This window comes from Castor canadensis, chromosome 1, assembly GCF_047511655.1.
Source record: "Castor canadensis chromosome 1, mCasCan1.hap1v2, whole genome shotgun sequence".
Lineage (NCBI taxonomy): Eukaryota > Metazoa > Chordata > Mammalia > Rodentia > Castoridae > Castor > Castor canadensis.
Genome location: NC_133386.1, coordinates 28,517,323 through 28,544,319, shown reverse-complemented (window position 1 = coordinate 28,544,319; position 26,997 = coordinate 28,517,323). Strand labels below are relative to the sequence as shown.

The 26,997-nt window shown below is 34.1% G+C and overlaps 1 protein-coding gene across 14 annotated transcripts in view; it reads right to left on the bottom strand.

Annotated features, from left to right (window-relative positions):
* Positions 1–26,997, bottom strand: part of Ahi1 (Abelson helper integration site 1) — a 182,405-nt gene that overhangs the window by 41,470 nt on the left and 113,938 nt on the right. For 13 of the 14 annotated variants that reach the window (XR_012448066.1, XR_012448079.1, XR_012448074.1 and 10 more), the window contains one exon: positions 19,975–20,030. Coding sequence is in view for 10 of the 14 variants with exons in the window: in XM_074073915.1 (XP_073930016.1) it covers positions 19,975–20,030 (56 nt within the window). In the remaining 4 variants the exon portion in view is untranslated. Of the gene's footprint in view, positions 1–15,546; positions 15,726–19,974; positions 20,031–26,997 lie in introns of those variants that run through there. The other variant, XM_020160881.2, reaches the window with a different exon arrangement.

The following is a 26,997-nucleotide window of genomic DNA, read 5'->3' as shown; positions in this document are numbered from 1 at the left end:
CATGCTTGTGCAGAATGGCACTCAGCCAAACACTTAAGGGTATTTATAGTTACTGGGAAGATTATTTCCAATTCATATAAAGCAAAATTTAAAGTATTATTTTAATAATTACCTTAAAAGTGAAAGAAAATAAGCTTTAATAAAGTCTCATTTCTTAATATAAGTTAAGGGATATCTGATCTTTAGTATTAATCAAAAGAGAGGAAAAATGTATCAGTAGAAAACAAAATTTAATGATAAATCCTGAATTGTACAGAAGCATATCATCAAATATGCAGAGGACTTATTTCCTAATAGTGATATTTCATTTCATACAAAGAATGAAGTATATAGCCCCATTTCTAGATTTCTAGCATAATATGGTAGAGAGTCTCTTATTTATTTCTATAAACACCACATAAGGCAACCCTAAAGATATTTATAAAAAAGAAATCAAGGTCCTGTTATTCTTAATGAACCTTATCTATATTATAATAGATTAAGAAAACAGAGATAATGAAAGTAAACAACTGCACAAAGTTTACTGTCTCCGTACCAGGTATGGTATTTGTTGACACCATGCTATATAATGCAAGTATATGTGAAATTTCAACACTTTATCAAACAAGTATTTGAGAGTATTAATTTAAAATATCTTCTGATAAAATAACAATGGAAGAATACCAAACTAGGGACCAAGAGGGCAAGTCTTGAGTCTTTAACCTGTCTGCAAGGTAAAGTATATCACAAAACACTTAAGATTGGATGAGATGAGATGATAAGTGGCATACCTTCCAACTTTAAAATTCTATCACACTACACATTCAAAAAATTATTCCAGAAGAACAGCATTCACAGATTTTTAAGTAAACTGAAAATATTAATTTACTGAATAATAGCATGGCTTATTTGTGATCATACATAAATTGGAAAAGCTTCTCTTTGTTGCAATAGTACATAGGAAAAGCCTCCTAGCAATAATTAAAGAGCAATAATGAGAAACTATTTCTGTTAAATTTACCATTTAGAAGTATTTACTTCTTTGACACATAGGGATGGCTCTGGAAGTCAGAGTGAATTTGACTTTTGGGCTGCAAAAATAAAGCTACTTGATGTATGAACACTTATTTTTATATGACTGGTACCACTATTTGAATATCTGTGTCCCTCAAAAGTTATGTTTGAAACCTAATCACCAATATGATGGTATTAGGAGACAGGGCCTTTAGGAAGTGATTTAATCAGGATGGCAGAGCTATGAATTAGTGGCCATAAAAAAGAAGTCTCAGAGGGCTTTCTTGCCCCTTTTGCCCTCTGAAGACATAGCAAAGTGTCATCTGTGAACCAGGAAATGGGCCCTCACCTGATACAGCATCAGCCAGTGCCTTGATCTTGGACTTCCCAGCCTCCAGAGGGTGAGGAATAATTTCTGTCGTTCATAAGTCACTTGGTCTATGGTACCTTGTTATAGCAATTCAAACAGACTACGAGAACTGGAATCAAACTTTTTCCTACTGGAAATCCTAACTCAGTTTGTCATAGCAAATCATTAGTGTTTTATCAAAAAGGTTTTAAGACGTATCTTTTTAACGGTTATATTAAAAAGTAGGTCCAATTCCTACTTTCTATGCCCTTATTCTTCCCTTTTGGAATAGGAATGTCCTGTGCTATTGCAACTTTTAAGTATGTAACTTGTTTTGCTTTTCACAGGGCCTCACACCTGAGTTTTCCTTGAATCTCAGAACTGACTTTGGACTTGAACTTTTGAGCAATGCTGGAACATTTTAAGACTTTAGGGACTTTTGGAGATGGACTAAATTTTGCACTATTGAACTGCCACAACAAAGCCCCCTGTGTAACTATCATACACTAATACAAATGTTTTTTTAAAAAGTTGATTATCACAAGTATTTTGCAACAGTAACAGAAAGCTGACTAACATATATATTGAGTAATAAATTTAAATGAAAATGAGGATAGCCAGACATCAATAATTAACTGCTCATATCATTAAAACATCAAGGCCTAAATATTTCTAATTCTAATATCAATCCAAATATTCTTAGAAAAGTTCATGCATATACATGTGAGTACTTGGTTTAGTAGGGAAGAAGATGAAGATATAATAATAGAAAAGTCAATGAGTAAGCTTTTTTTTTTTTAAATTTTTTTAGTAAAATGGAATAGGATTATATATTACATGCTTTATGCCAACTTTCACTGTTGTATTCTTTTTTTTTTCCTTATTTTTTTTTTGTGGGTACTCCTTTGATTTTTTTTTTTTAAGTATACTTTTTTTTTCATTTTTCTTTTATTATTCATATGTGCATACAAGACTTCATTCATTTCTCCCCCCTGCCCCCACCCCCTCCCTTACCACCCACTCCGCCCCCTCCCGCTCCCCCCCCAATACCCAGCAGAAACTATTTTGCCCTTATTTCTAATTTTGTTGTAGAGAGAGTATAAGCAATAATAGGAAGGAACAAGGGTTTTTGCTGGTTGAGATAAGGATAGCTATATAGGGCATTGACTCACATTGATTTCCTGTGCGTGGGTGTTACCTTCTAGGTTAATTCTTTTTGATCTCACCTTTTCTCTAGTACCTGTTCCCCTTTTCCTATTGGCCTCAGTTGCTTTAAGGTATCTGCTTTAGTTTCTCTGCGTTAAGAGCAACTAATGCTAGCTAGTTTTTTAGGTGTCTTACCTATCCTCACCCCTTCCTTGTGTGCTCTTGCTTTTATCATGTGCTCATAGTCCAATCCCCTTGTTGTGTTTGCCCTTGATCTAATGTCCACATATGAGGGAGAACATACGATTTTTGGTCTTTTGGGCCAGGCTAACCTCACTCAGAATGATGTTCTCCAATTCCATCCATTTACCAGCGAATGATAACATTTCATTCTTCTTCATGGCTGCATAAAATTCCATTGTCTATAGATATCACATTTTCTTAATCCATTCATCAGTGGTGCGGCATCTTGGCTGTTTCCATAACTTGGCTATTGTGAATAGTGCCGCAATAAACATGGGTGTGCAGGTGCCTCTGGAGTAACCTGTGTCACAGTCTTTTGGGTATATCCCCAAGAGTGGTATTGCTGGATCAAATGGTAGATTGATGTCTAGCTTTTTAAGGAGCCTCCAAATTTTTTTTCAGAGTGGTTGTACTAGTTTACATTCCTACCAACAGTGTAAGAGGGTTCCTTTTTTCCCCCCGCATCCTCGCCAACACCTGTTGTTGGTGGTGGTGTTGATGATGGCTATTCTAACAGGGGTGAGGTGGAATCTTAGTGTGGTTTTAATTTGCATTTCCTTTATTGCTAGAGATGGTGAGCATTTTTTCATGTGTTTTTTGGCCATCTGAATTTCTTCTTTTGAGAATCTGAATTTCTTCTTTTGAGAAAGTTCTGTTTAGTTCACTTGCCCATTTCTTTATTGGTTCATTAGTTTTGGGAGAATTTAGTTTTTTAAGTTCCCTATATATTCTGGTTATCAGCCCTTTGTCTGATGTATAGCTGGCAAATATTTTCTCCCACTCTGTGGGTGTTCTCTTCAGTTTAGAGACCATTTCTTTTGATGAACAGAAGCTTTATAGCTTTATAAGGTCCCATTTATCTATGCTATCTCTTAGTTGCTGTGCTGCTGGGGTTTCTTTGAGAAAGTAATGAGTAAGCTTAAATGAAGATGTTTCTACTTGAGCATATAATCCTAATTATGATGTATAGGAAGATACAGATTATCAAGTAGGTCAGTTTAAAAATTTACCAACAAGTATTTTAAATGGTAAGATAGATAATAACAAGTAAAATATTAAGAAGCAAATGGAAAGCTCTGAACTTCAGATTAAATGAGTAGAGGGGAATCATTTCTAGAATGGTGGAGAAATAAAAATTGGCTCCTCCAAGACAGAAGAACACTGTCACAAACTGTCAAAATCAACTTTATCAGAACTCTGAAAACCAACCAAAAGCATGCAACAATTCAAGCTTTCTATTCAAAAAGAGTTGTGTCTTGGTAAAAACAGTAAGCTTCATGGAGTTTTAACTTGATTTACTCTTATTTCTACCTTGCCAGCTCCAGGGTAGCTTTGAAGGCCAACAGTCTCATAAATAGGCTAGCTGTGGAAACTGGGAGCCTAGCAGTCACTGGAGATCCTCCAACGTTCTATCCTCACAGAAGCATCACTCTACAACCTGTGAAAATATCCATTCTCAGGAGTCATCTTTATTTGATATGACTCAGAACATACTGTGTGAGTGGTTGTATCCACAGAGTATTTCTCAAAAACAATTAATGATGACTATTCAAAACTGCATCTACTTCAGGTGGTGCTATGACTTAGGACCAGAGGATATGATTTCCAGGTTTGTCACATTGTATTACCTCAAATGTCAAATTTATCAACAAATTATGAAAAACACAAAAGAAACAGGGATGAATGACCACATAAGTACCAAAATGTCAGCAGAAATTATTTCTAAAGAAGTCCAGATGCTGGACTTACTAGACAAAGATTTCAAATCCACGTTATGTCTATTCAAAACCTAAAGGAAACTTTTTCTAAACAATTAAGAGAAAATATGAGAATACTATTTCACTAAATAGAAAATATAAATGAAAAGAACATTAAAAACCCCCACAAAATTCTGGAGTTGACTACAATATTCAGTAGACATATACAACAATAGATTTGAACTGGCTGAAGAAAGAATCAGTGAAGTTCAAGATAAGTAGATTAAGATTGTTTATCTTCTATGAGGCGCATAAAGCAAAATAATAAACAGAAATGGAGAGAGCCTCAGAGATTTATAGGACACCGTCATATGTACTCACTATTACATTATTATCAGTACTGGAAGAAGACCAGACAGAGAAAGAGGAAAAACAGTGAACTCTAAGGAGGAGAGACTCAAAAAGGGCCATACCTAGACATATGTCTATCAAACTGTTGGAAACCAATGCCAAGGAGTGAATATTAAAAAAGAGAAAAGCAACTTATCATTTAGAAGGAATTCTCAAGATTAACAGTAGACTTCTCATCAAAAAATGTGGAGGTCACAAGTTAGTGGAGTGATGCAAGAAGACTTACCCAATAATTTAATATCCAGCAAAAGTATCCTTTGGAAAAAAGAAGACATTAATACATTCCAATAAAAATGGTAACTGAGTTTACGACTATTAGACCTGTCTTTCAAGAAAAACTAAAGGAAGTCCTTTACACTGAAATGAAAGAGTTCTTGATGGTAAATCAAATCCACATGCAGAAATAGCTGGGTACCCATGGTTTACACCTATAATCCTAGCTACTCAGAAGACAAATAGTTGTCAAGATTCTATCTTGAAAATACCCAACACAAAGAAGAACTGGTGGAGAGGCTCAAGTAGTAGCAAGTATGAGGCCCTGAGTTCAAACCCTAGCACCACCAAAACAAAAAAGAAATAAATAGCATTGATAAAGGTAACTACAAAGTATAAAAGACAATGTACACACACACACACATACACACACACACACACATTCTTATTTGTACCCCATTTCTCCATCTGATTTTAAAAAACAACTTAATAAAGATAGTTATAAAAATATGTTGATGGACTTACATCAACATTTTTAATATTATGTATTATTAAAATTCTTTTCAATTTTACGATGTAAACTATAAATTCTAAGGATAACTATTTAACCAATTCAAGACTGGATATGGTGGTTCACAGCTGTAATGTCAGCATTCAGGCAAGTAGTCTGAGTGCTGTGAGTTTGAGGCCAGTCTGAGCTATACAGTGAGACCCTGTCTCACAATACCAAGGACCGTGGATCATAGCTCAGTCGCAAAGCACATGATTAGCATGCACAGCTCCCTGGGTTTGAGCCACAGCTCCACACACACACACACACACAAAATCCAAAAATGAACAACTTAGCAAAAGAACTACTAAAAGGAAAATAGAATTGCAACGGTATAGTTAAAAATACCAATTTGGTCCCCCACCAAATAAGTAATGGATGAATAAATGAATAAGAACAAAAATACTCCATAAGCTATATTAAGAAAACCAAACGAAATCATAGACTTAATCCTAGTTTACCAGTAGTAACATTAAATATAACTAGATTAAAATTACAAACAGAAAGAGGAAATTACTAGAATGACTAAATCTCATCATTCAACTGTATATAAGAGGAACACTTCAGGTTTAAAGACACAAAACAGTTGGAGAGGATAAAAAAAAGAAACCAACAGAGTTGGAATGGCTACTCTAATATCAGGCAAAATATTCTTTAGACAAAAACTGTCACTAGAGACAAGGACATTTTATAATGACAACATAAAAAGATCAACCAATCAGGAAGGCACAAGTAAGTATTAGCAAATATGTACCTAATACAGTCTTAAAACACCTAAGGCAAAAAAAGTGCAAGGACTGAAAGATGAAATAGACAATTCAACAACAAGTTAAGAGATTTCAAATATCTTACTTTTCATAATGGATAGAATCAGGCAGTGGATCAACATAGGATCAGAAGACTAGATTAACATCATAAACCAATTAAATCTAACACATGTTTATAGGACATTCCACTTAGTAAAAGCAGTACACAAAGGAACATTCTCTAGAATAGGCAATATTCTAGGGAATAAAACAAATCTTTAAAAAAAAATTTTTAAAACCTAAGATCATAGAAAATATATTCCCTAACCACAATGAATTGAAAATATAAATCATTTACAGAAAGGAGCTAGGGAAATTCACAAACATGTAGAAATTAAACAATACATTGCAAATACGGGTAAAGAAGAAAACATGAGGATAAATTGCAGAAAACCCCCCATAATATACCAAAATGTATGAAATGCAAGAAAAGCAGAGATATGAGGAAATTTTTTATAGCTATAAATGTTATTATTAAGAGAAGATATCAGATCAGTATCTTAACTTATACCTTAAAACTAGGACTAGAAAACTAACCAAAAACCAAGCAGAGGGAAATAAAAAGTCACTGGTAACAGAGGTTAAAGCAGATGATTACAAGTGTGAGACTCTGTCTCAAACCATAACAACAAAAATTCAAACATTTGCAAATAGATGCACAAATAAGCTAAAAATGAAAATAAAATAAAAAAGGAATAGAAAAAATTGTCTTTGAAATATTAAGAAAACTGACTAAACTTTGGCTAGACTAAGGGGAGAATCAAATTAATGAAATCAGAAAGAAAAGTGGGGATATCAATACTGACCTTACAGGAATAAAAAGGACTAAAGAGAGTATTACCAATTTTATGTTAACAAATTTAAACAACCTAGATGAAAGATACAAATTCCTAGAACACCACAACTTAAAACTGACTGAAGAAGAAAAACAGAACTATAAGAATGACGAGACTAAATTAGTAACCAAAAAAACTTCCACAAAAAGCATAGGTCTAGAATATATCAGCAGTGAATTGTAACTAATATTTAAAGAAGAAATACCCATCAGTCACAAACTCCAAAAAGTAAAGGAGAAAAGAACACTTCTCAACTTCTACAGGGCCTAAAACCAGAAAAAAGAACTATAATATTCTCTTAGGAACACTGATGCAAAATCCACAATAAAACAAACAAAATTTACAGCACATAAAAAGGAATATGTACCATGATCAAGTGAGATTTATCCCAGGATTGGCCGGGAGGCTTAACATGAAAATCAATCAGTATAAGAGGCTATATTAACAGTAATAAGGATAAATCTAACACATTCATTTCAATAAATATGGAAAAACATTTAACAAAATCTAACAAGAATATTCAACAAAGAATACAAACAGGATGACAGCTTGATGTCTGTTTTAAAGAAAGGAGTTAAGACTTAATATTGTCTTTATAATCTGATCTGAGTCAATGCAATTCCTGTAATTTTTTTTTTTTTACAAAAATAGAGAAGATAATCATAAGACAATCCATGTCTTTCACTCTGTACAAGTAGCAACTCAAAGTGGACTAAGGACTTAATATAAGACCGAAACACTGAAGCTAGTGTAGGAAAGAGCAGGGAATACACTGGAAGCAATAGGTATAGGCAATGACTTCCTCAGTAGAACTCAAATGGCTCAGCAACTAAGAGAAAGGATCGACAAATGGAACTACATGAAACTAAAAAACTTCTGCACAACAGAAGAAATAGTTTCTAAATTGAAGAGGCTACCCACAGAATGGGAGAGAATCTTTGCCAGCTATACATCTTGACAAGTGATTGATAACCAGAATATACAGGGAGCTCAAAAAAACTAAACTCTCCAAAAACCAATGACCCAATAAAGAAATGGGCAAATGAACTGAACAGAGCTTTTTCAAAGGAAGCAGTCCAAATGGTAAAAAACACATGAAGAAATACTCAATATCCCTGGCCATAAAGGAAACGCAAATCAAAACCACAACTATCATCAAGAACACAAACAACAAATGTTGGTGAGGATGTGGTAGGGGGTGGGGGGTGGGAATGTAAATTAGGACAACTATTATGGAAAACAACTTGGAGGCTCCTCAAAACACTAAAAGTAGAACTGCCATATGATCCAGCAATACCACTCCTAGGGATATACCCGAAGGAATGTAAGGCAGGTAATAATAAAGACACCTGCACACCTATGTTTATTACAGCATTATTTACAATAGCTAAGCTATGGCAACAGCCAAAATGCCCCACACTGATGAGTAGATAAAGAAAATGCAGCATTTATATAGAATAGAATTTTATTCAGCCACAAAAAAAAAAAAATGAAATTTTGTTGTTTGCAGGTAAAGGAATGGAACTGAGGAGAACATCATGTTAACTGAAGTTAGCCAGGTTCAGAAAGTCAAAGACTGAATGTTTTCTCTCACATGTGGAATAAAAATACAAGCAGTATTATGAAAAACGGGTCATGATAAGGGTAGGTTATTAATGGGAAAGGGAGGGTAAAAGAAGGACGTTAAGGTAAATATGGTTGATGTACTTTTTATACAAGAATAGAATAGAAATTTAAAACCTACTGAAATCATCATAAAAAGGGGACTGAGGTAAAAAGGAAAAAAACAGAGGGCATGAATCAATTCGCGTTATAATACATATTCATGGAAATGTCGTAAGGAAATTCCCTGAAGAGCTATCTTATATCAACAGAAATGCCTTTTATAAAAAAAGAAGAACAGGAAGGTAAAACAGGTTGTGTCTGGGGATTGGCACCAGTGGAAAGGGGGAGGAGATAGGGAAAGGATTAGGAGGGTGAATATGCTGGAAATTTATGTACTCATGAATGAAAATGGAAAAATGAGATCTACTGAAATGGTTCCAGGAATGGGGGAGTGGGGATAAAGGAGAATGAAGGAGGGAAGGGGTGAAATGAACTATAATATAATGTAACAACTTTGGTAACTGTCACAATGTACCCTCAGAAAAATAATATTAAAAAAGATAAAAAGAAATAGGAGAAGCATAAGAACCTAGGAATGTAGCTGAGCCAAAACAATTTTAAAAGAAACAAAGTTGGAAGATACACCTTGATTTTATAGCTTATATAAAAGTACAGTAATTAAAGCAATGTAATACGGACAAAGGATAGGCCTATGTATTAATGCAATTAATTCAAAGCCCAAATATAAATCCTTACATTCATGGCCAATGGATTTTTAGACAAGGATGTGAAGATCGTTAAATGAGAAAAAAACTCACTTTGTTGAATAAATGCTATTCATATAAATAACAACCGGAAAGCCACAAGCAAAAACGAGTTAAGTTGGATCTCTAAATCATCACACATATAAAAATTAACTCAAAATAGATTTAGACCTGCAGGTAAGAGCTTAATATATAAAAACTCTTCTAAGAAAATACGACATTCAATCTTTGTGATCTTGGATCAGTGGTTTCTTAGATATGACATCAAAAATACAAGTGACAAAGAAAAAAGTAGATATAATAAGACTTTATCAAAAATTTCAAAATTGTGTGCTTGAAACAATACAGAAGGGGCTGGGAATGCAGCTCAGGTGGTTGAGTGTTTGCCTAGTATGCTGGGTTTGATCCCCAGTACTGCCAAAAATAAAAAAGAAAGAGGGAAGACAACCTATAGGTTGGAAGAAAATATTTAAAAATCACATATTTAATAAGAGACTTATATCCAGAACGCTTATAAGCCAATAATAAAAAGACAAACATAATTAGATATAAATAAGAGAAATATTATTTATGAATAGTTTATATAATTACACAACTTGTTTTTATTTAACTTATGAATATATTTCTATACTATATTTTTGGCACATAGTAAGTACTTAATTAGAGTTAGGTATCATTATTATTCAATTCCTAAAATTCTTTGAATATTATAGAAGAACAGTGTTTTCTGCACAACATCCATAGCTATTCATGTGATCATATTTTCTTTCTTTTTTTTTTTAATAGAGCACATTTAATTTAAATAAAATGAAGAACTACAGAAGCATCCTCAAATATAGTATAAAAATATGAAAAATTTACATAATTTCCAATCATCTCCCTCAAGATATGTTCATATTTCTAATACAGTACTTTTTTTTTTTTGTCTCAATCATATAAATGTTTTTTTTTTTTCATTTTTCTTTTATTATTCATATGTGCATACAAGGATTGGTTCATTTCTCCCCCCTGCCCCCACCCCCTCCCTTACCACCCACACCACCCCCTCCCGCTCCCCCCCCTCAATACCCAGCAGAAACTATTTTGCCCTTATCTCTAATTTTGTTGTAGAGAGAGTATAAGCAATAATAGGAAGGAACAAGGGGTTTTGCTGGTTGAGATAAGGATAGCTATACAGGGCATTGACTCACATTGATTTCCTGTGCGTGGGTGTTACCTTCTAGGTTAATTCTTTTTGATCTAACCTTTTCTCTAGTTCCTGGTCCCCTTTTCCTATTGGCCTCAGTTGCTTTAAGGTACCTGCTTTAGTTTCTCTGCATTAAGGGCAACAAATGCTAGCTAGTTTTTTAGGTGTCTTACCTATCCTCACCCCTCCCTTGTGTGCTCTCGCTTTTATCATGTGCTCATAGTCCAATCCCTTTGGATCTTATAGATCTACTAACTTCAACTCCATTTCTGAAGACAAAAATCTCTAGGTTTGGTAAAATAAGCTCTGAATCTCTTAATCACATTACATTAATTAAAAAATACATCTAGTTTTTACAACTAGATAATAAAATAAAATTTGCTTAATTAGAAAATAGGCAAATGATTTGAATTAGACTTTTTTTTCACAGCAGACATAACCATGGCACTTCAAAAGATTCTTATATCATTAGTTATTTGAGAAAAATGCTAATCAAAATTATGAGATTTCTACTCACTAGAATGGCATAATAAAAATATACACAATAACAAGTGAGGATGTAGAGAACTTGGAACCTTCATTCATGTCTGTGGCATTTTAAAGTGGTTCAGGTACTTTGGTAAGCGTTTTGACAGTTCTACAAAATATTAAACGTAGAGTTACTGTATGATACATCAATTCTGCTTCTCAATTTCAAAAGAATTGAAGACTTATGTCCCCTCCCCACAAAATAAACCTATACATGAATGTTTACAGAACATTATTTATTCTCTTTCTCTCTTTTTTTTGTGGCAGCACGGGGGTTTGATCAGGACCTCACCCTTGCTAGGCAGGCACTCTACCACTTGAGCCACTCCACCAGCCCTAGGACATTATCTGTAATAGCTAAAAATGAAAGCAACTCCATGCCCATCAGTAGATCAGTGGATAAACAAAATGTGATATATCCAAATAATAGAATACTACTTGTCCATAGGAAGACATACAATTCTGAAATATGCTGTACGGATGAAACTTGAAACACAACGCTAAGTGATGGAAGCCAGCTGCAAGATGCTATATAGTTATACATGACTGCATTTATGTAAAGTGTCCAGAATAGGTCTGTCTCTAGACAGAAAGTAGACTAGTAGTTGTTAGGGGCTAGGGACACAGGAAATAGAGGGAGTCTTAGTGTGAATATGGGATTTCTTTTTTGGGGTAATGAATGTTTTTTAAATAGATGATAGTGGCAGTTATGTAACTGTATAAATATACTAAAACCCACTGAACTGTAGATTTTAAAAGGGGAACTTTATGTTATGTAAACTATATTCAAATAAAGCTGTTAAAAATCACAGGAATGGGAGGCAAAATTTCTTATGATGAATAAAGCAATAATACAGGGAAAAAATATAGATAAAGAGACCACGGATTTCCATGTCAGAGAGGAGAATCTTGATTCTGGTATCAGAGTGGAGAAAAGAGGCTGAACTATGGAAAGATAATGAAAGGAGAAAGCAACAATATATGGGACGTAACTACAAGGCTAATCTAAAGCCATTTTAATATATTACCAGGGTTTTGTTGGTACCAGTGACAGAAAATTAGAGTGGAAAGGCCCGGGGAAGGCTCTGGGAAAGACTGGAATTTTGCTGAGCCACACTCGTTTTTAGGATCTTTGAATTACCAAATGGTAACAGCCTAAGTATTGATTATAATGGATTTTTCTAGTAGAATGGAGAAAGAATAATTAAAATTAAAACATCAGCTGGAAAATAATTCACGCTTAGGTACTAGCTGAACTTATGTGTATTAAGTGAGCTTTCCAAGTTGGTCTTAAAGAAGAGCGAAGCAGTCCTGTCACCTCATTGTTGGGTGATACTCATAACTACCTTCTCATTCCTTCACTCCTGTTCTTCAAACAGCTGTCTGTGGCATGTGGGTAGCATAGTTTAAAGTGTAGCAGGTGTTTGTAATTTCCTTTCTCAAGGTCACAGGTGACTCTACCAGTGTAAGAAAAACCACAGCTTCTGGGCTTCTTTCTTTCCACCAAACCCCAAGATCCCCTTCTCATATCCAGACTACTCTCTGCTACTTATGTATCTTTAACCCACCCTGCAGCTTTTAAAACGGAAGTGCCACTTTTCCCAGGAATCAACTAAGATTCTATCCACCAATCTCAAATCATTATCTGTTTGAAACTTCTGAGTGGGTGGATAGGATGTATTACCAGGCATATTTTAGAAACTGGCTTTCTCAGATAATTTCCCTGGAAGGAATCTGTATTGAGATATATCAAGGTCTTCATGACCCTTTTTAGCTCTCATTTTGTTCAGCCTTTTCAGTGGTGCTCAGCTGTGGAGAACCTGTCTACCACACCTCTTGCCTAAAAAAGTAAATCATCAGTCTACAGCACAACATTAAAAAATATAAATTGTTTCAAGTGTTAACTGTTGCTAATAGTACCTAAACTGTTCTTAATTTTCACAAAATCTGCCTTGTGACACTTAGTGACATTAGAGTTTAATGGTGTATTCACATTAAAATACTTTGCACAGTGCCTACCACACAGAAAGTGTTCAATAAATGTTAGGTGTGATTATTAATCAACTCTTCAAAGTCCTTCAAATCATACTACTGTTTTATAGCAAAACATTTCTGTAGCACATCTATCACAGCCATATTTTCTAAAGCAAACTCAGATCTAATAATTCCAATTCCATTTCTGAAAACAAAACTTTTGAAATATGCTTTGAATCCAAAAAGTGTCCCCAGTCTGCCCGTGTTGCCCAAAGATACCAGCCAGAGAGATGGTGACAAGAAAATTTTACAAAGTTTCAATTAAAACACAGAATAAATTTTATTTCCTCTTGAGATGTATCTCCTCTTGAGATTTATTACAATCTTTATGCATCCAGCTAATCTGCAACCCAATTACGTGGTTACACTAAGAGGTGTTGCTGTATTAGTGACTGCTATGTTGCTATCTCTTATCAAAGATTGATCTCACTGCTGGTGACACTGAGAAGATGGCAGGATAAAGAGCATTACAGGGAGATTATATTTGGAAACTTGTATGTGGCAAGAAAAGAATCATGGAACATTAGTCATGGCAGATGTCCATCTAGGTAGAAAAAACAGGTGCTAGTTTGTCAACTTTCCTTTTGACCCAGAGCCTCATGAATGCTAGGCACGTGTTCTACCACTGAGCTTATACTCCTACCCCTACCCCTAGTTTTAAACTTGTTGATTAAATTTCTCCCTACATGCAAATAACTTGGAAGGTTATTACTTATTTTATTTTTTAAATAAATGTTTTCTTTGTTTTATCACACAATCAGCTCATGTTTCAGTTTCTGCTGTGGACTATTTTAATGCTTCCCTAAAGTGATCAAATTTTATTTTGCTTCTTGCAAAAGATAAAATTTAAGTAATCACCAAATCCTATTTTAAACCACTTCCATTCTTCTGTACCTCCCTGGCTTCATATGACAACACAGAAACTCCCTTCACGTCCATACTCCCATGGCCTTTTAGGATGCAACCTTTTTCCTGATCTCCTATGCCTCTCTTCTCTTCTTTGGGTCCTCTTATGAGGGCTTGTCTTCCAATATTTTAAATATAGACTACATATAGTAATATAGTCGTTTTCATCAGTTGTAATCTGCAAAACTTTTTCATAAGCATACCTGTATTTCTGTGGTTCCTTACTGAGAGCCTTATCATCTCAAATGTGGATTTCAGTAGCTTCACAGCTCACTTGCATTTTTCCCAACTCTACCAATCTGCTTTTATTTCACAAGCTGTTTTTATCTTAATCACTTAAAAACATTACTCCCTTGATCATATTGTACTCATGTTCATATATGTTACTGTTGTTTATACTGAGCATTCTTAATTATTAATCTAAGACCCAAAGATGTTTATAAATCACCTTTTCTAATATTCCACTGTCTCATCTCCTGTGCTTTAGTCAAACTGTGTACCCATCTATAAACTGTGTATACTTTACTTCTTTTATGATCTTTGGTCACACTATTAACTGGTCTAGAATGTTACTCCTTTTTCAATCCCATCTTTCTTTTAAGATCCAGTTTAGTAGCTACCTCTCCAGTTTCCCAAACCACTCTGATGCTGGGAATTCCTACAGCACTCAGGCCCACCACATATTCCTGTACTTCTGTCAATGCTGCCTTGGTTGACATGAAATCCCTTCTATAATCGCTCTGAATTTAAATTATCCGTCTCATATATGCTAAGATTTAGTTATTTACAGATCACTTTTCTAGTCTAAAAGCTACTCAAAGACATATTCTTATATATATTTTATAAGGATATATAAAACCACATCTTATACATTTTTTTGGTATTCCCATAGGGCTTTGCATAGTATTGTCCTATGCACACTGTATACTGCTGATAATTGGGAACATAAATTCAGTTCATTCCACTATTACAATATAGTCCTTCATTAATATGACATTTTCAGGATTTTAAGTTTGCCAGATAAAATAGAGCAAAGGCAAATGAGAGTTGGAGGAAAAAAAGTCTAAGAAAAACATAAATGGCAGAGGAGTATGCTGGTGGTGGAAAAAATTAACATAGGAGTCATAATTTACAATGTCTGGAGAAAAAAATATTATGAAGATACTTAAGAAAAATGTTGTATTATGGACAACTGCAAGAGACTTTTTTAAAAAAGAATCTATTTTGCATTTATATTTGAATTTCAATAGAAATTTTAATATAACTGCTTTGAATTGCTACTTTATTGATAAGTGAAAAGAGGTTCTTTTATGACTTAAGTTATAAAAGCTTATAGTTTATGGGTTCCCTCCCCACCCTGCAATTACCTACAGGAAGAGATTGGCCATAGGTTTCCTTTTATGAGTTTTATAGAGGCATATTCACTCCACTTTACATACTATGAATTCCTGGAAAATGCTATAAATTGGAGAAAATAAACTGTCATTTGAATCAAGACATTTCACTTGAACTCATACATTTGCTCATAAACAAGATATTATAAATATTACATTAAAATATAGAATTTTTACATAAATATATATTATAAAGTATAATAGTGCAATACATAGCAATCTTGCTAACCTAAAAGGCTAAGCAATAATGACAATCTAACAATAATGACTCAAAATGTTGCAAGGTATGTACAGGTATCATACAATCCCCAAAATTCAGAATAAAATTTAATTGGTATGATTCAGATCTGCACATTTATGAATAAATGTTAAAGTCAGGCAATATCATGGACATCTCAAATACTTCCAGAATAGCAAAGTAAGTTTAAAACACATTAAATCTTACTATTAATAAATTATTTGATGAAAATTTATCTAACGGCCCTTAGAAAACTTAGATGGAGCATTAACTGAAGAATGAACAAATTACTAGCTTGTAAAATTGGTCTAGTAACTAAGAAGCTAATGTGGTAACATTTAAATTCCAAATCAAGCTAGGATGTTTTAAATTCTAATAATAAAAGAATTCTTAGACACCATTTATTAATAGAAAATTTGTTCTTACTAACTTATAGGATCACTGAATAAATTAAGAATAAAGGTGTAATATTAGGAACGTCACAAAAATGTGTTTAATCAGAATGGGCCATATTGATCTTATTTAATTTTATCAGTTTTCACTGGAAGAAATTAAAAAAGAATACTCCTTAAATCACTAAAATTTCTTTGTATATTTATCATGGTTCACTGTCTTCTGTCTTTTAAATGCATATTAATTCTGCCAGAAAATATGAAAAGCTATCCATATGATCATACATTGAAGGAAAGGTATGTTTTAACTATACTCCTCTGGGAACACTTCCTTATGCTACTTGCTGTTTCTCTTTGATTTGCAAATAAACCCTTCATTTAAAGTATATAAAGGACTTAAGCCTGTGCTGACTTAACTATTAACTCGCTTTTACACCTGTCTTTCAGGGTAAAGACAATAACCTCTGATTAATCTGAGGCTGATAATATCCTAACTTACCACAGGCTATGCGAAGGCGCAGAGGCTGGTTCTTAAAGTGGCATGATCTAATTCTTTTTATATAAGGTAATATTGTGATTGTCTCATGTCTTGTTTGCTTTCCTATAATAGTACAGTATCTGAGCAATTATTACTCAGGAAAAAAAATCAATGAGAAGAAAGTTACACATTGAACCATCAAATCCGAAGTAGGACCTTAGATAAAAAGAAAATAGAATCTAATGCACGAACATGCCTAACAGGCCATCAAGCTGATGTCCAATGTCTCTCCTGGAACACTAAATGCCAGAAGCAAAGAAGATTAATTACTATCACTTTTTAAATGCAAAGGCTATGTTCAAATAATCAAAAACATATCTTATGCAAAGAAAACAGATGTTTTTAGGTATGTATGCTTAGATAACTCACCTCCCATTTTGTATTTCTTGAAAAAATAACATGAAAATGTATTCTCAGATATGAACAAAATTAAGAGCTCAGAATACAAAACAGAAATGTTTATACAAGGTTCAAAGAGAGGCCTGAGTCTTTTTGATGAAAGGGGGGTCATACCATGTAGGGATATTCTTTTTCTTTCTTTAAAGGCAGCTCAAAAACAGACAGGATATTAATTATGTTAGAAAGAAAAAAAAAATCCAAGCCCAAAACACTAACATTCATGTAATAAATGAAAAAGAAAATAAGTAAATTAAGGAGAGTGCTAGGAAACACAGAACAAAGGGTCAGAGGTGGCTCTGCTCACAGGCTAATCTATATTTACTTAAGGTACACTGCATTATATTACAATGCTTTAGGATCAGACTCTCCCCTATAATCATATATTTATTGAAAAGTCTATTCAGAATTCCATCTTGGACCATTAAGAAACACTCCCTGGAATAGAGGCATCAGAAATTTTCCATTACTCATTTCTCTCACCTGCTGAATAAAAAAACTGCAAGTAGAGTCCAGCACCCTCCTAGACCTGAGACATTCACCAGGGTACTTGGAGCAAGAGACAAACCAGAGCGATAATGGGTAAAGAAGCTGGATATTGGGTATTAGGTACGAGGTCAAGGAGTCATTCAGGGCCCCAGTCTCAGCCATTCTGAAATTATGGTTCTCTCCCTTTTAATTTTTTTTCTCATGCATAAGGAGAGACTTAATTCATGGCCTCTCTCCTCATCAAGCCAAGAGAAATCAGAGTCTAGGCTTATAAATATCTCATCTTGCTTTCTATTTCTCTTGATCTAAACATGTTCTTCTCTTAAACACTTAAAGAAAAAGGTTTAAGGATAGAAATTAGGTGCAATCTTATTTCTGTGAAAATCCAATTTTACCTATCCTGAGAACCTAAGGGCATTGGGTAGTGAACAAACTTGCGATTTCATTAGAAGGTTATGTGGTCAGGGCCAAAGCTAAATGCCAGCAGGCTGGAGGACTATGGAGAAGTATAGAACATCCTTAGTTTGTGGGAAAGAGACAGAGGAGGAAGAGTAGCTCATCTGACCCTGGCCTCAGAAAACATGCCAAAGGTGTGTCCAAATCAAAACCGGAGGAGCCACTGGGTGTTTGGGGAGTGCATGCAGTATCAAGTATATAAAGGCATACTGGTAATGCACAGTCGGATGGTACTAATACATTAGAGGCTTCCATTTATTTCATAATCCACTGGAGTAGCAATACCTAGACTATTAGGCATTTGATTTAGTTTCTAATTCAGGGAGTGCTTCTAAGATCATTATGGCACTACTATAAAATGTGAATACCATTATTTCTTATGATTTCATGCAGGTTAGGGTCTATTGCCTCATCATTTAATTAGCATGGTATGATCTACAATTGGCCTAGAGGATATAACAGGAAAAGTGTGCTGGGTTGTACTTTTATGAATTCTAGAATGTACAAACTAAACAGAAATGTAAACACAGGGGTTATAGTAAACCCTGTAAGAATAAAATAAATTTCAAAATTAAGTAAAATAGTGCAATGACAGAATATAATATTCAAATACATTAAAATAAAATTTTCTTAATTGCTAATCTTCTATTTTTGTATTAAAGAATAAAACTTACATGAAGGCATGGCTACCTTTCTAGCGTTATATACAAAGGATAAGTGAAACACATTACAATAGCCAAGAACTTTTACTTGTGAAAGTGAACAAACTTTCACTAGTGTGTTCTTGGAACACAACACATTTAGTTATCAAACATGCTAAAGCAATCAGTTGCATGGATTTGTCTCAAATACAAAATATGATCAATTTTCTAGTGAGGCAATTATTAATCATCAAAAAAAATTCAGTTAGAGTTTAAGTCTTTATTTTCTTAAAATGGTATTAAATCATTCTCACAAAAGGAAATGGTGAATTGTATGACAAACTTGAAAGATACTCTATAGAAAGAATAAGGATAGTAAGTTGAAGGAAAAATAAGATGTGCTTTAATCTATGTCATCTTATGAATCCTCCAAATGGAAACTAGCAACTAATGTGTGTTTCACATAAATATATTCAGATACTGAAAGGGAAATTTAATTCTCTTCCTTCTACAATATATACATTATATAGTAAACAGATACTGTAATTGCCTTTTGTTGTCTAGTAGTAATCGAAGACGAATAAAAGATTTAATTTCCATAATAAAACAAGCAAAGTAACCTGTTAGAAAAATGAAGCATTATGGTATTCTTTCACTATTAATACTTGAAACAGTAATACCATTCACTTGAAATAGTAATACTAGTGTAGAAAATAACATTCATTTTCTTAAAAAAAGCTTAAACTAATTTGCATAAAGATTTAATTATTTTATTGAAACTACAAATGACTTTTAAGTTAAAAATTCTGCTGGGTAGCGAGGGGGTGGAGGGAAGAGGGAGGGGGCCGGGGGGTAAAGGAGGGGGTGGGGGAAGGGGGGAGGAATGACCCAAACATTGTATGCACATACGAATTAAAAAAAAAAAAGATCTATTCAACAACAACAAAAATTAATATAAACAAGTATCTAAGACCACCTTATTTCCCTATATCTTAGGAAAAAATTAGAAAATTTTCTTCATTTATTAGAAAATATGAGGTTAGTTTTCCTGCAAAAGGAAGGTGTAAGAGTTGTCTACAAATGCATTTTGGGTCACTGTAACCAGCATCATCTTGTCGTTTGTTTCTTATCAGTTTTAACAATGCAGAAAGAGACTGCCTTACCGTAGGTGGTGAATCTACCTGGTGGTTATGAGGTCTTCTTTCTATGTTGATAAACCCTGTGGAAAGAAAAGAACTATGAATATGTGATTATTATGCCCATCCATTTTAGTTTTGAGAACATTTATGTAAGACATGCCTCATACAGCTTACAAGAAGAAAGCCCCACTCAGATGGAGGATGCTTTCAAACTGTTTCGTGACTTCTCTGATCTGAAACAGTTGGTGAGTTTAGCTAACTAACACCCTGACTAATGATTAGCTAATTTCCCCATTCAAGTGGCATCCAGCAATAGTTCCAAGTGCCTATATCCTATTTTTAATTTAAAAAATTGTAACATTATCTGGACTCTGCTGTGTTTCTTCCATGAAAGCTTTATTTCTAACTTGAGGTCATCAGATTTTATTGCAAAATATCATAAAGTCTATGAAAGGAATCATTGCTTCCTTATAATTTCAAAAGAATAAATAAATCTGTTTGAATTTCTTTTTAATGTAACTTCCTACTATGACATACTCTATTATTTATTCAATCACCATGGAGTTTCTAGGAAAAAGAAAGTTCCCCTGATTCTCTCCTTCACAATGATAACATTGATGGCTAATCTCAAGATAATATCCTTTTATCATGTGTGGATTTATCTTTTTGCTTCCAATGTCCTCTACTGCTTTTCTTTGCAATAAGCAGCCTTTAAGGATATAACTAATTGTATCTTATGTATAAGATACTGGTTCAAAGTCAAGCTCAAGTTAAAAATGAACACAGGTGTGGATCTCATCTCTGTCCATAAGAAAATTAACACATGAGCTAGGATATTAGAATAGTCTCTTAAATAACACTAAAGGATGTCACACCCAGGACTAGTTAGAGGTGAGAACTACAAGGTCTGTTAATTGTGGTGAGCAAAATTCCTAATCCAAACAAAATGTTAGTTCCTCTCTTACAAACACAACTAATTTTTATTAACGTATCATAAAGGATTAAGTGAGAGCAACACAAAACAATTGCTTTTTATGACTTTCAAAGAGTATATTCAAAATGAACAATGCACCACTGAACATTAAAAAATACAGTTTTGTGTCTTTTAAAAAATTCTTTCAAAGCCAGGTGTAGTGGTACATGCTTGTAATCCCAGCACTTGGGAGCATGAGACAGGAGGATCATGAATTTGAGGCCATCCTGGGCTACAAACATAGTGAGATGCCCCTTTCAAAAAAGCAAAAACCCAAACAAACCAAAAACCCCAAACTAAACAAACAAAACCAAATAAACCAACCAACCATACAAAAGAAACCAAAAAAAAAGAAACCTTTCAAATACATATTGCTAGCCAGTGAAGTATAAAGTACAATATCACTCCATTCAATCAATAAATATTTGAGTGGCTATTTGGCACTCAGTGATAAAAGATGAATAAATTATGATTTCTAACTTCGAGAGTCTAATAAACGAGAGTTGTCCTGTCTGAAAATATACCATAGAGCAAATGAAGTAGTATGTCTTCATGGTAATTTTGAAGGAAAGACACTTTTATTCACAGAGTAACACTGGCTTTGAGTTAAAAAACAAAAACAAACAAACAAAAAAACCCAAGAAAAAAACCAAGTAAAACATCAGAAACTATGCAAGTAATGCAGATTTGGCTAAGATTTTAATAATCTAGAAGTATATAGAACAAATCCTAAAATCTACACATCCCAGCTCACCCCTCACCACCATAAGTCTCCCAGTTGCAACCACTGAGAGCAGCTTGGCATGACACACTTACTTCAAATGAGAGCAATCGTACCATGGGGCTCAGGAATTAGCAACATCCTATGTGTGTTCTCACATTGTAATATGACTGCTATAAAACTGACCTAGGCTGACTACTGAGTTTAAAACTCTCATCCAATTATAAAGTAACTTTAGTTGGAAATAAAAAGCTCACTTTAAAATGACAGAAACAAAAAGAAAACAAACTCCCAAATTTATATCTTTATAGTTTATATACAATCACAAGGAAAGAATTCCATATTTTAGTTTCAATTTCAAGATAAGAATATAAATTATAATCTTAGTTTTCTGTTCTAATTCAGTTGTCATTTGGTTAGAGTACTCTCTAAACACTTGTACATCCAAACATGCCTTCCTTTGCTGATAGGTAAAATGATGCTTGGTCTGAGTACCAGACTGTCAGATGAAGAAACCATTATCTCGGTTGTCTGTGTATGTTACTCCACTACTAGCCAGCTTCTAGTGTTTTAGGTAAGTCCAATGCTCATCTGACTTTCTTTCCTATGGAAGGAACATAGTTCTCCTATGCAGAAGCTTGTGCCATTTTCCTTTTACCTAGGAAGTTAGGAATTTCATCACTGTATCCCTAAGTGTATCTTTCTTATCATTAATCTTTCCTTAATAATACCTTTAGCCTCTGGAGAAATATTCTTGTCTTCAGTTAAATTGTATCCTCAATTTTGCAGCTCAGCTTAACTTCACCTCTGTAATTTCTATTTTTGTGATAATCCTATTTAGCTTTCTAGTTGAGCATCTTCTTTCTTACTCCAGTGGTTTGAAAGCTTAAAATCATATAGTTTAGCTTTTTCTAGAGATCCACAAGGACTAAAGCAAGAGGGTTGGTAAACTCTGGAGAGCATATGAGGAGGAAGTTCTCCTGGTATCGAGTGCCAGTACGTCAGGGAAAAAGGTTGGGGTGGGAGGACTTAGTTCTACTTGGTATTGAGCAAGGACCTGTGCAGGCTAAGTAGGCCTCTTCTGAAGGTTTGGGAGAAAACTGAGTTTTGAGAGTTCATTAAGGGTTCTCAGCCAGTGGAGATACAAATTTCTATAGAAAATGACTGCATCTGTAGACTTAATGTCTGTACTTATCATGGCCTGTCAAGGGCCTCTACTAGAGGAACTAGCTTCTAGCCCAGTCATTAGGAGATGGCTGTAACTGGCAACTAATGAGGCTTGAACAGAGACCTCTACTCCTGTGCAAAAAGTGGTGTTTGCTTTTGTTTGTGCCACAGCTTAGACTTCTATTGGTACACTTGGAAACACAAACCATGTTTAGAAGAAGAAAGCTAACAACTCTCTTTAAGGGACCTTAATAACTTAAAGAAGACCAACTAAACCAGAATTGGTAGTGCCACTGAAGACAAGGGGAGAATTAGAACATTTCTTAAATTAAAACAGAAAACAAATATTAAGAATTTAAAAATAATTAACCAGCAAAAAATAGGACCCTATTAAAAAAAAAAAAAAGGAAACAGTGGCTATCAGAAAGCAAATTAGAAGGCTGATAACATTCCCAAGGTCACACAATCAATGAGCAGCAGGACCCCAAGTGAAACCATGCATCTGTACCACAAACCTTCCAGATCCTTTCATACATGTGTTTGGCCCCTGTGGTTGAGACCTGATTTTTATATCTGCCTGAAACACAGAGGTCCCTAAGAACTGACTCAAGCATTAACTGAATGAACATCAACTTATGTCATATCCACCACGTAATATGCTACAATGCAGTGGCATGTGTGAGCACTGAAGAGAATGCTTAAGTTAATGCTCTGGGACTGCTTTCAAAAACTTTAATTGATTACTTCCTTTGGGAATGTTCCTAAACTTACTACAAAACTGAAATACATTACTTAAATGTTTTAATGTTCCCGACAGTAATGCAGGCTAGAGAAAATAATCGAAGTAATCTTTATGTTTCTCAGAAAACACTTTTCAGCATTTTGTTTTGGAAAAAATCAGGTCATGACATTTCAGTCCATTGTATCTGACTAATATGAACAGAAGAATTATATATTTTTTAGTTTCTTTAAACTCTATTAATCTTCAGGACTATGATCAAAAATACAGAAAACAAACAGATTTATTACAAGTAAAGTCAAGCAAGAATATAAGCCTAGTTCTGAAGTCAAAACATATGCGATGATCTTATCATTATTTCCCGATGGCTTGGGTTGTTCACCAAGCCTAAAGCACTGTGCCAGGTACAGAAGAATCGCTATCTTCCCTTTAGAGACTGGTTTTAGGTAATGCTGCGCCCAGGCATCCTTTGGGTGTTTTGGAAGTCCCATGAGTATCTATAGAACACATGTACAGAAAGACTTATTCTTTGATTTTGGGGGGCTACACAAAAATGAAATAAAATTTATTATATTCCAGTAGAACAGAGTTTTAGAAGATGGGGATTTTCTTTGTTCTTTTAATATTTAGTTGTCTGTACTAAGATTGCAAGCTCTTCTTGAGAATTAGAGAAGAAGTAAAACTGCTTTTTGATAATAAGATTTTATACCTAAATAATCCAAAAGAATCAATGGTAAATCTGACAGAATCAATATCAGAATAATAAAAATCAGAAAGCATGATATAAAATTTAATACACAAAAATTAATACCCTTTATATATTCAAACAAGTTAGAACATATAAAGAGAATACAAATATTCATCAATATAAAAGATAAAATATATGATAAATACAAGAAATGTGAAAGATAGAATGAAGAAAGTATTAAAATACACAAGATAGTTTTAAATAGAAAGACATCCCTTGTTCTGTGACAAGACAGTGTAATATCCTAGTGCCAATTCTTCCTAAGATGATAATATATGAATTTAATGAGATTCCAATTAAAGTTCTTTCCCTCAGCACCAGAAACAATAATTCTAAAATTCATATAGAACATGTATGGATACCTAGAAAAATTGCAAAGGAGAGAGGAGTGAAAGCAACTAAATTATCAATCCGTACTATAAAATGCCTCTGTGGGACTGAGGATGTAGATCAGTGGTAGAACACTTGCTCTAGCCTATGCAAGACCCTGAGTCTATTACTAAAACAGTTTAGTACTGACAAATGAGTAGACATGCAGACCAACAGAAAAAGACTTAAATGTTTGGAAAAAGACCCAAGTATATATTGTAAATGAGAAGGAAGAAAGTCTTTAAAATACATGACATTGGGCAACTGTATGGACATTATGAAAAAAGAATGTGGATTCATAGCTCACAACATAAATCAGAATAATAATTTCTTAACAGATCAGAGATTTAAATGCCAAAAAATGAAGTTATACCAATGAAGAAAACATGGTAAATTCTATAAACCTAGGTATGAGAAAAACTTTTCTAAACAAAGCTTTTGCACTGAGAAGTCAAAAGCCAAATGATAAAGTGGGAGAAAATACTTGCAACCTCTATTATTAATTATTTATTATTAATGGTATCTATTATTAATAGATGACAACTCTTTACCAAAGTTAAAGTATATAAATATAAAGGTAATTTTAAATTTGAACTGGAAATATAAACTCACTTTTGAAAGAACCTTTTCTAGATATGTTCACTGAAAGGGTCTAGAAGTAATGACTTCCAATAGCAATGAGTGCACTGAGTTCTCAATTTCGTTTCTGAATTCCATTACCCAATTACAGTACCAGAGCTCCCTGAAGATGACTAATTCCACCTCTGAGGCTGGGAAAGCAGAAGGTGAACAAAGGACATCATAAGCAAGGAGGCGCCTGAAGGTTAAGTGGTTCATATCAAAGGGCATAAGAATAAGCTCTCCTTTTCCCAATATGGGGGCAATGTGAGCAACAACAAAATAATGACAGAAAAGAAGAATAGCAAATTGAAAGAAAAAAATCCATCACACCCAAGGAGAAAGAGACAGGAAAGGAAAAAAGGGACTCACTCTGCTTGACTGAAGAGCACTAGTCAATAAAGCAAAAAAACACCATTTTATATCCCTTCCCAACCGCAACAATAAATTCAGGCAAGGAATCATCAAGGGGTGCTGAACCATAGTGAGGCTACTGGACATCAGGGTGGATTCACATGGTTTCAAGGTGTTAAGTCCATCCTCCAGAGCTACCCAAAATACATAACCTGCTAACTCCCTACTTTTTCCAAATATAATAGCCCTGGTTCCTTTCCAAAGGACAAGTTTACACAACAAACACATACATACAAATGTACCTGCATTCATTCACTAATAGGAAAGAAAGTTGAGTGCTTTATAAGAATTTACTTATTTATTCTCAGAATACTAGAAAACCTTTGGGAGGCAAATTTGAAAAAAGAAGCACAGAAATTAGTCATTATATGACTTGTGACACCTTAGCCTTGTAAAAGAACAGCAATGAAATCCTGATTTTCAGGTGCAAGCTATCATTTTGAAAATTCCTAAACAGACAATATTGTTCTACGTTATACAGACAACAGAATTCTAAACAGGACTGTGAAACTAAGTGCATTTTATAAAGGTAATATATTTAATCACACTTATTCCTTTCTCTATGCCCCTCAGGGTTTTATGTATGTCTCCTGCCAAACTAGCTACCATTATATTACAACTACTTCTTTGCCTGTTAAATTAGTCACTAGACTGGGAGGTCCGGAGGGCAGGCTTTCTCTCCCATTCTGCCCAGTGCTTGACTGAGTTCCTGTCACAGAGTAAGTTCTCTGTAAGTTCTCAGCTTTTCAGTTGCATGAATTAATTTTTGAAAATATAAGAAAGTTTTTATTTCTTAAGCCAAGTAACAGCTTTCATTAGAGTATGTCTACCAAAAATACAGTGGGTTTTGTTTTTCTGGGTCGTGCTCAAAAAAAAAAGGATGGGAATTAGTCAAAAATCATTCTTAGTTTTTACTCCTATGAAATTACAGGTGTGTATTTTTCAGAGGAGAACACTGAAAGGGAAAAAGTAGATTGAAATGAGAATATTTCACTTTTTACAAACTAAACATTTATAATAAAAACCTTATACATCATTTTTTAAAAAAAATGACCAGCCACCCCACTGAGTCATTTGTCAGTTTCTATATTTCTCACCAACTCTGCATTAGACTGGTAGGCAAGTTGCTGACTAAGAACAGCCAAAGAGTGACTCCTCATATTTCATTCACTTTTCATTCAAGGAAAAAGTTTCCTGAAAACATGCACTTAAAATTCTGGAAAATACAAATCAACATTATCTTGAGGTCTCTACCATTACCAGAAGGTCTGGTTCCTAAACCTAATTTTCATTGTTAG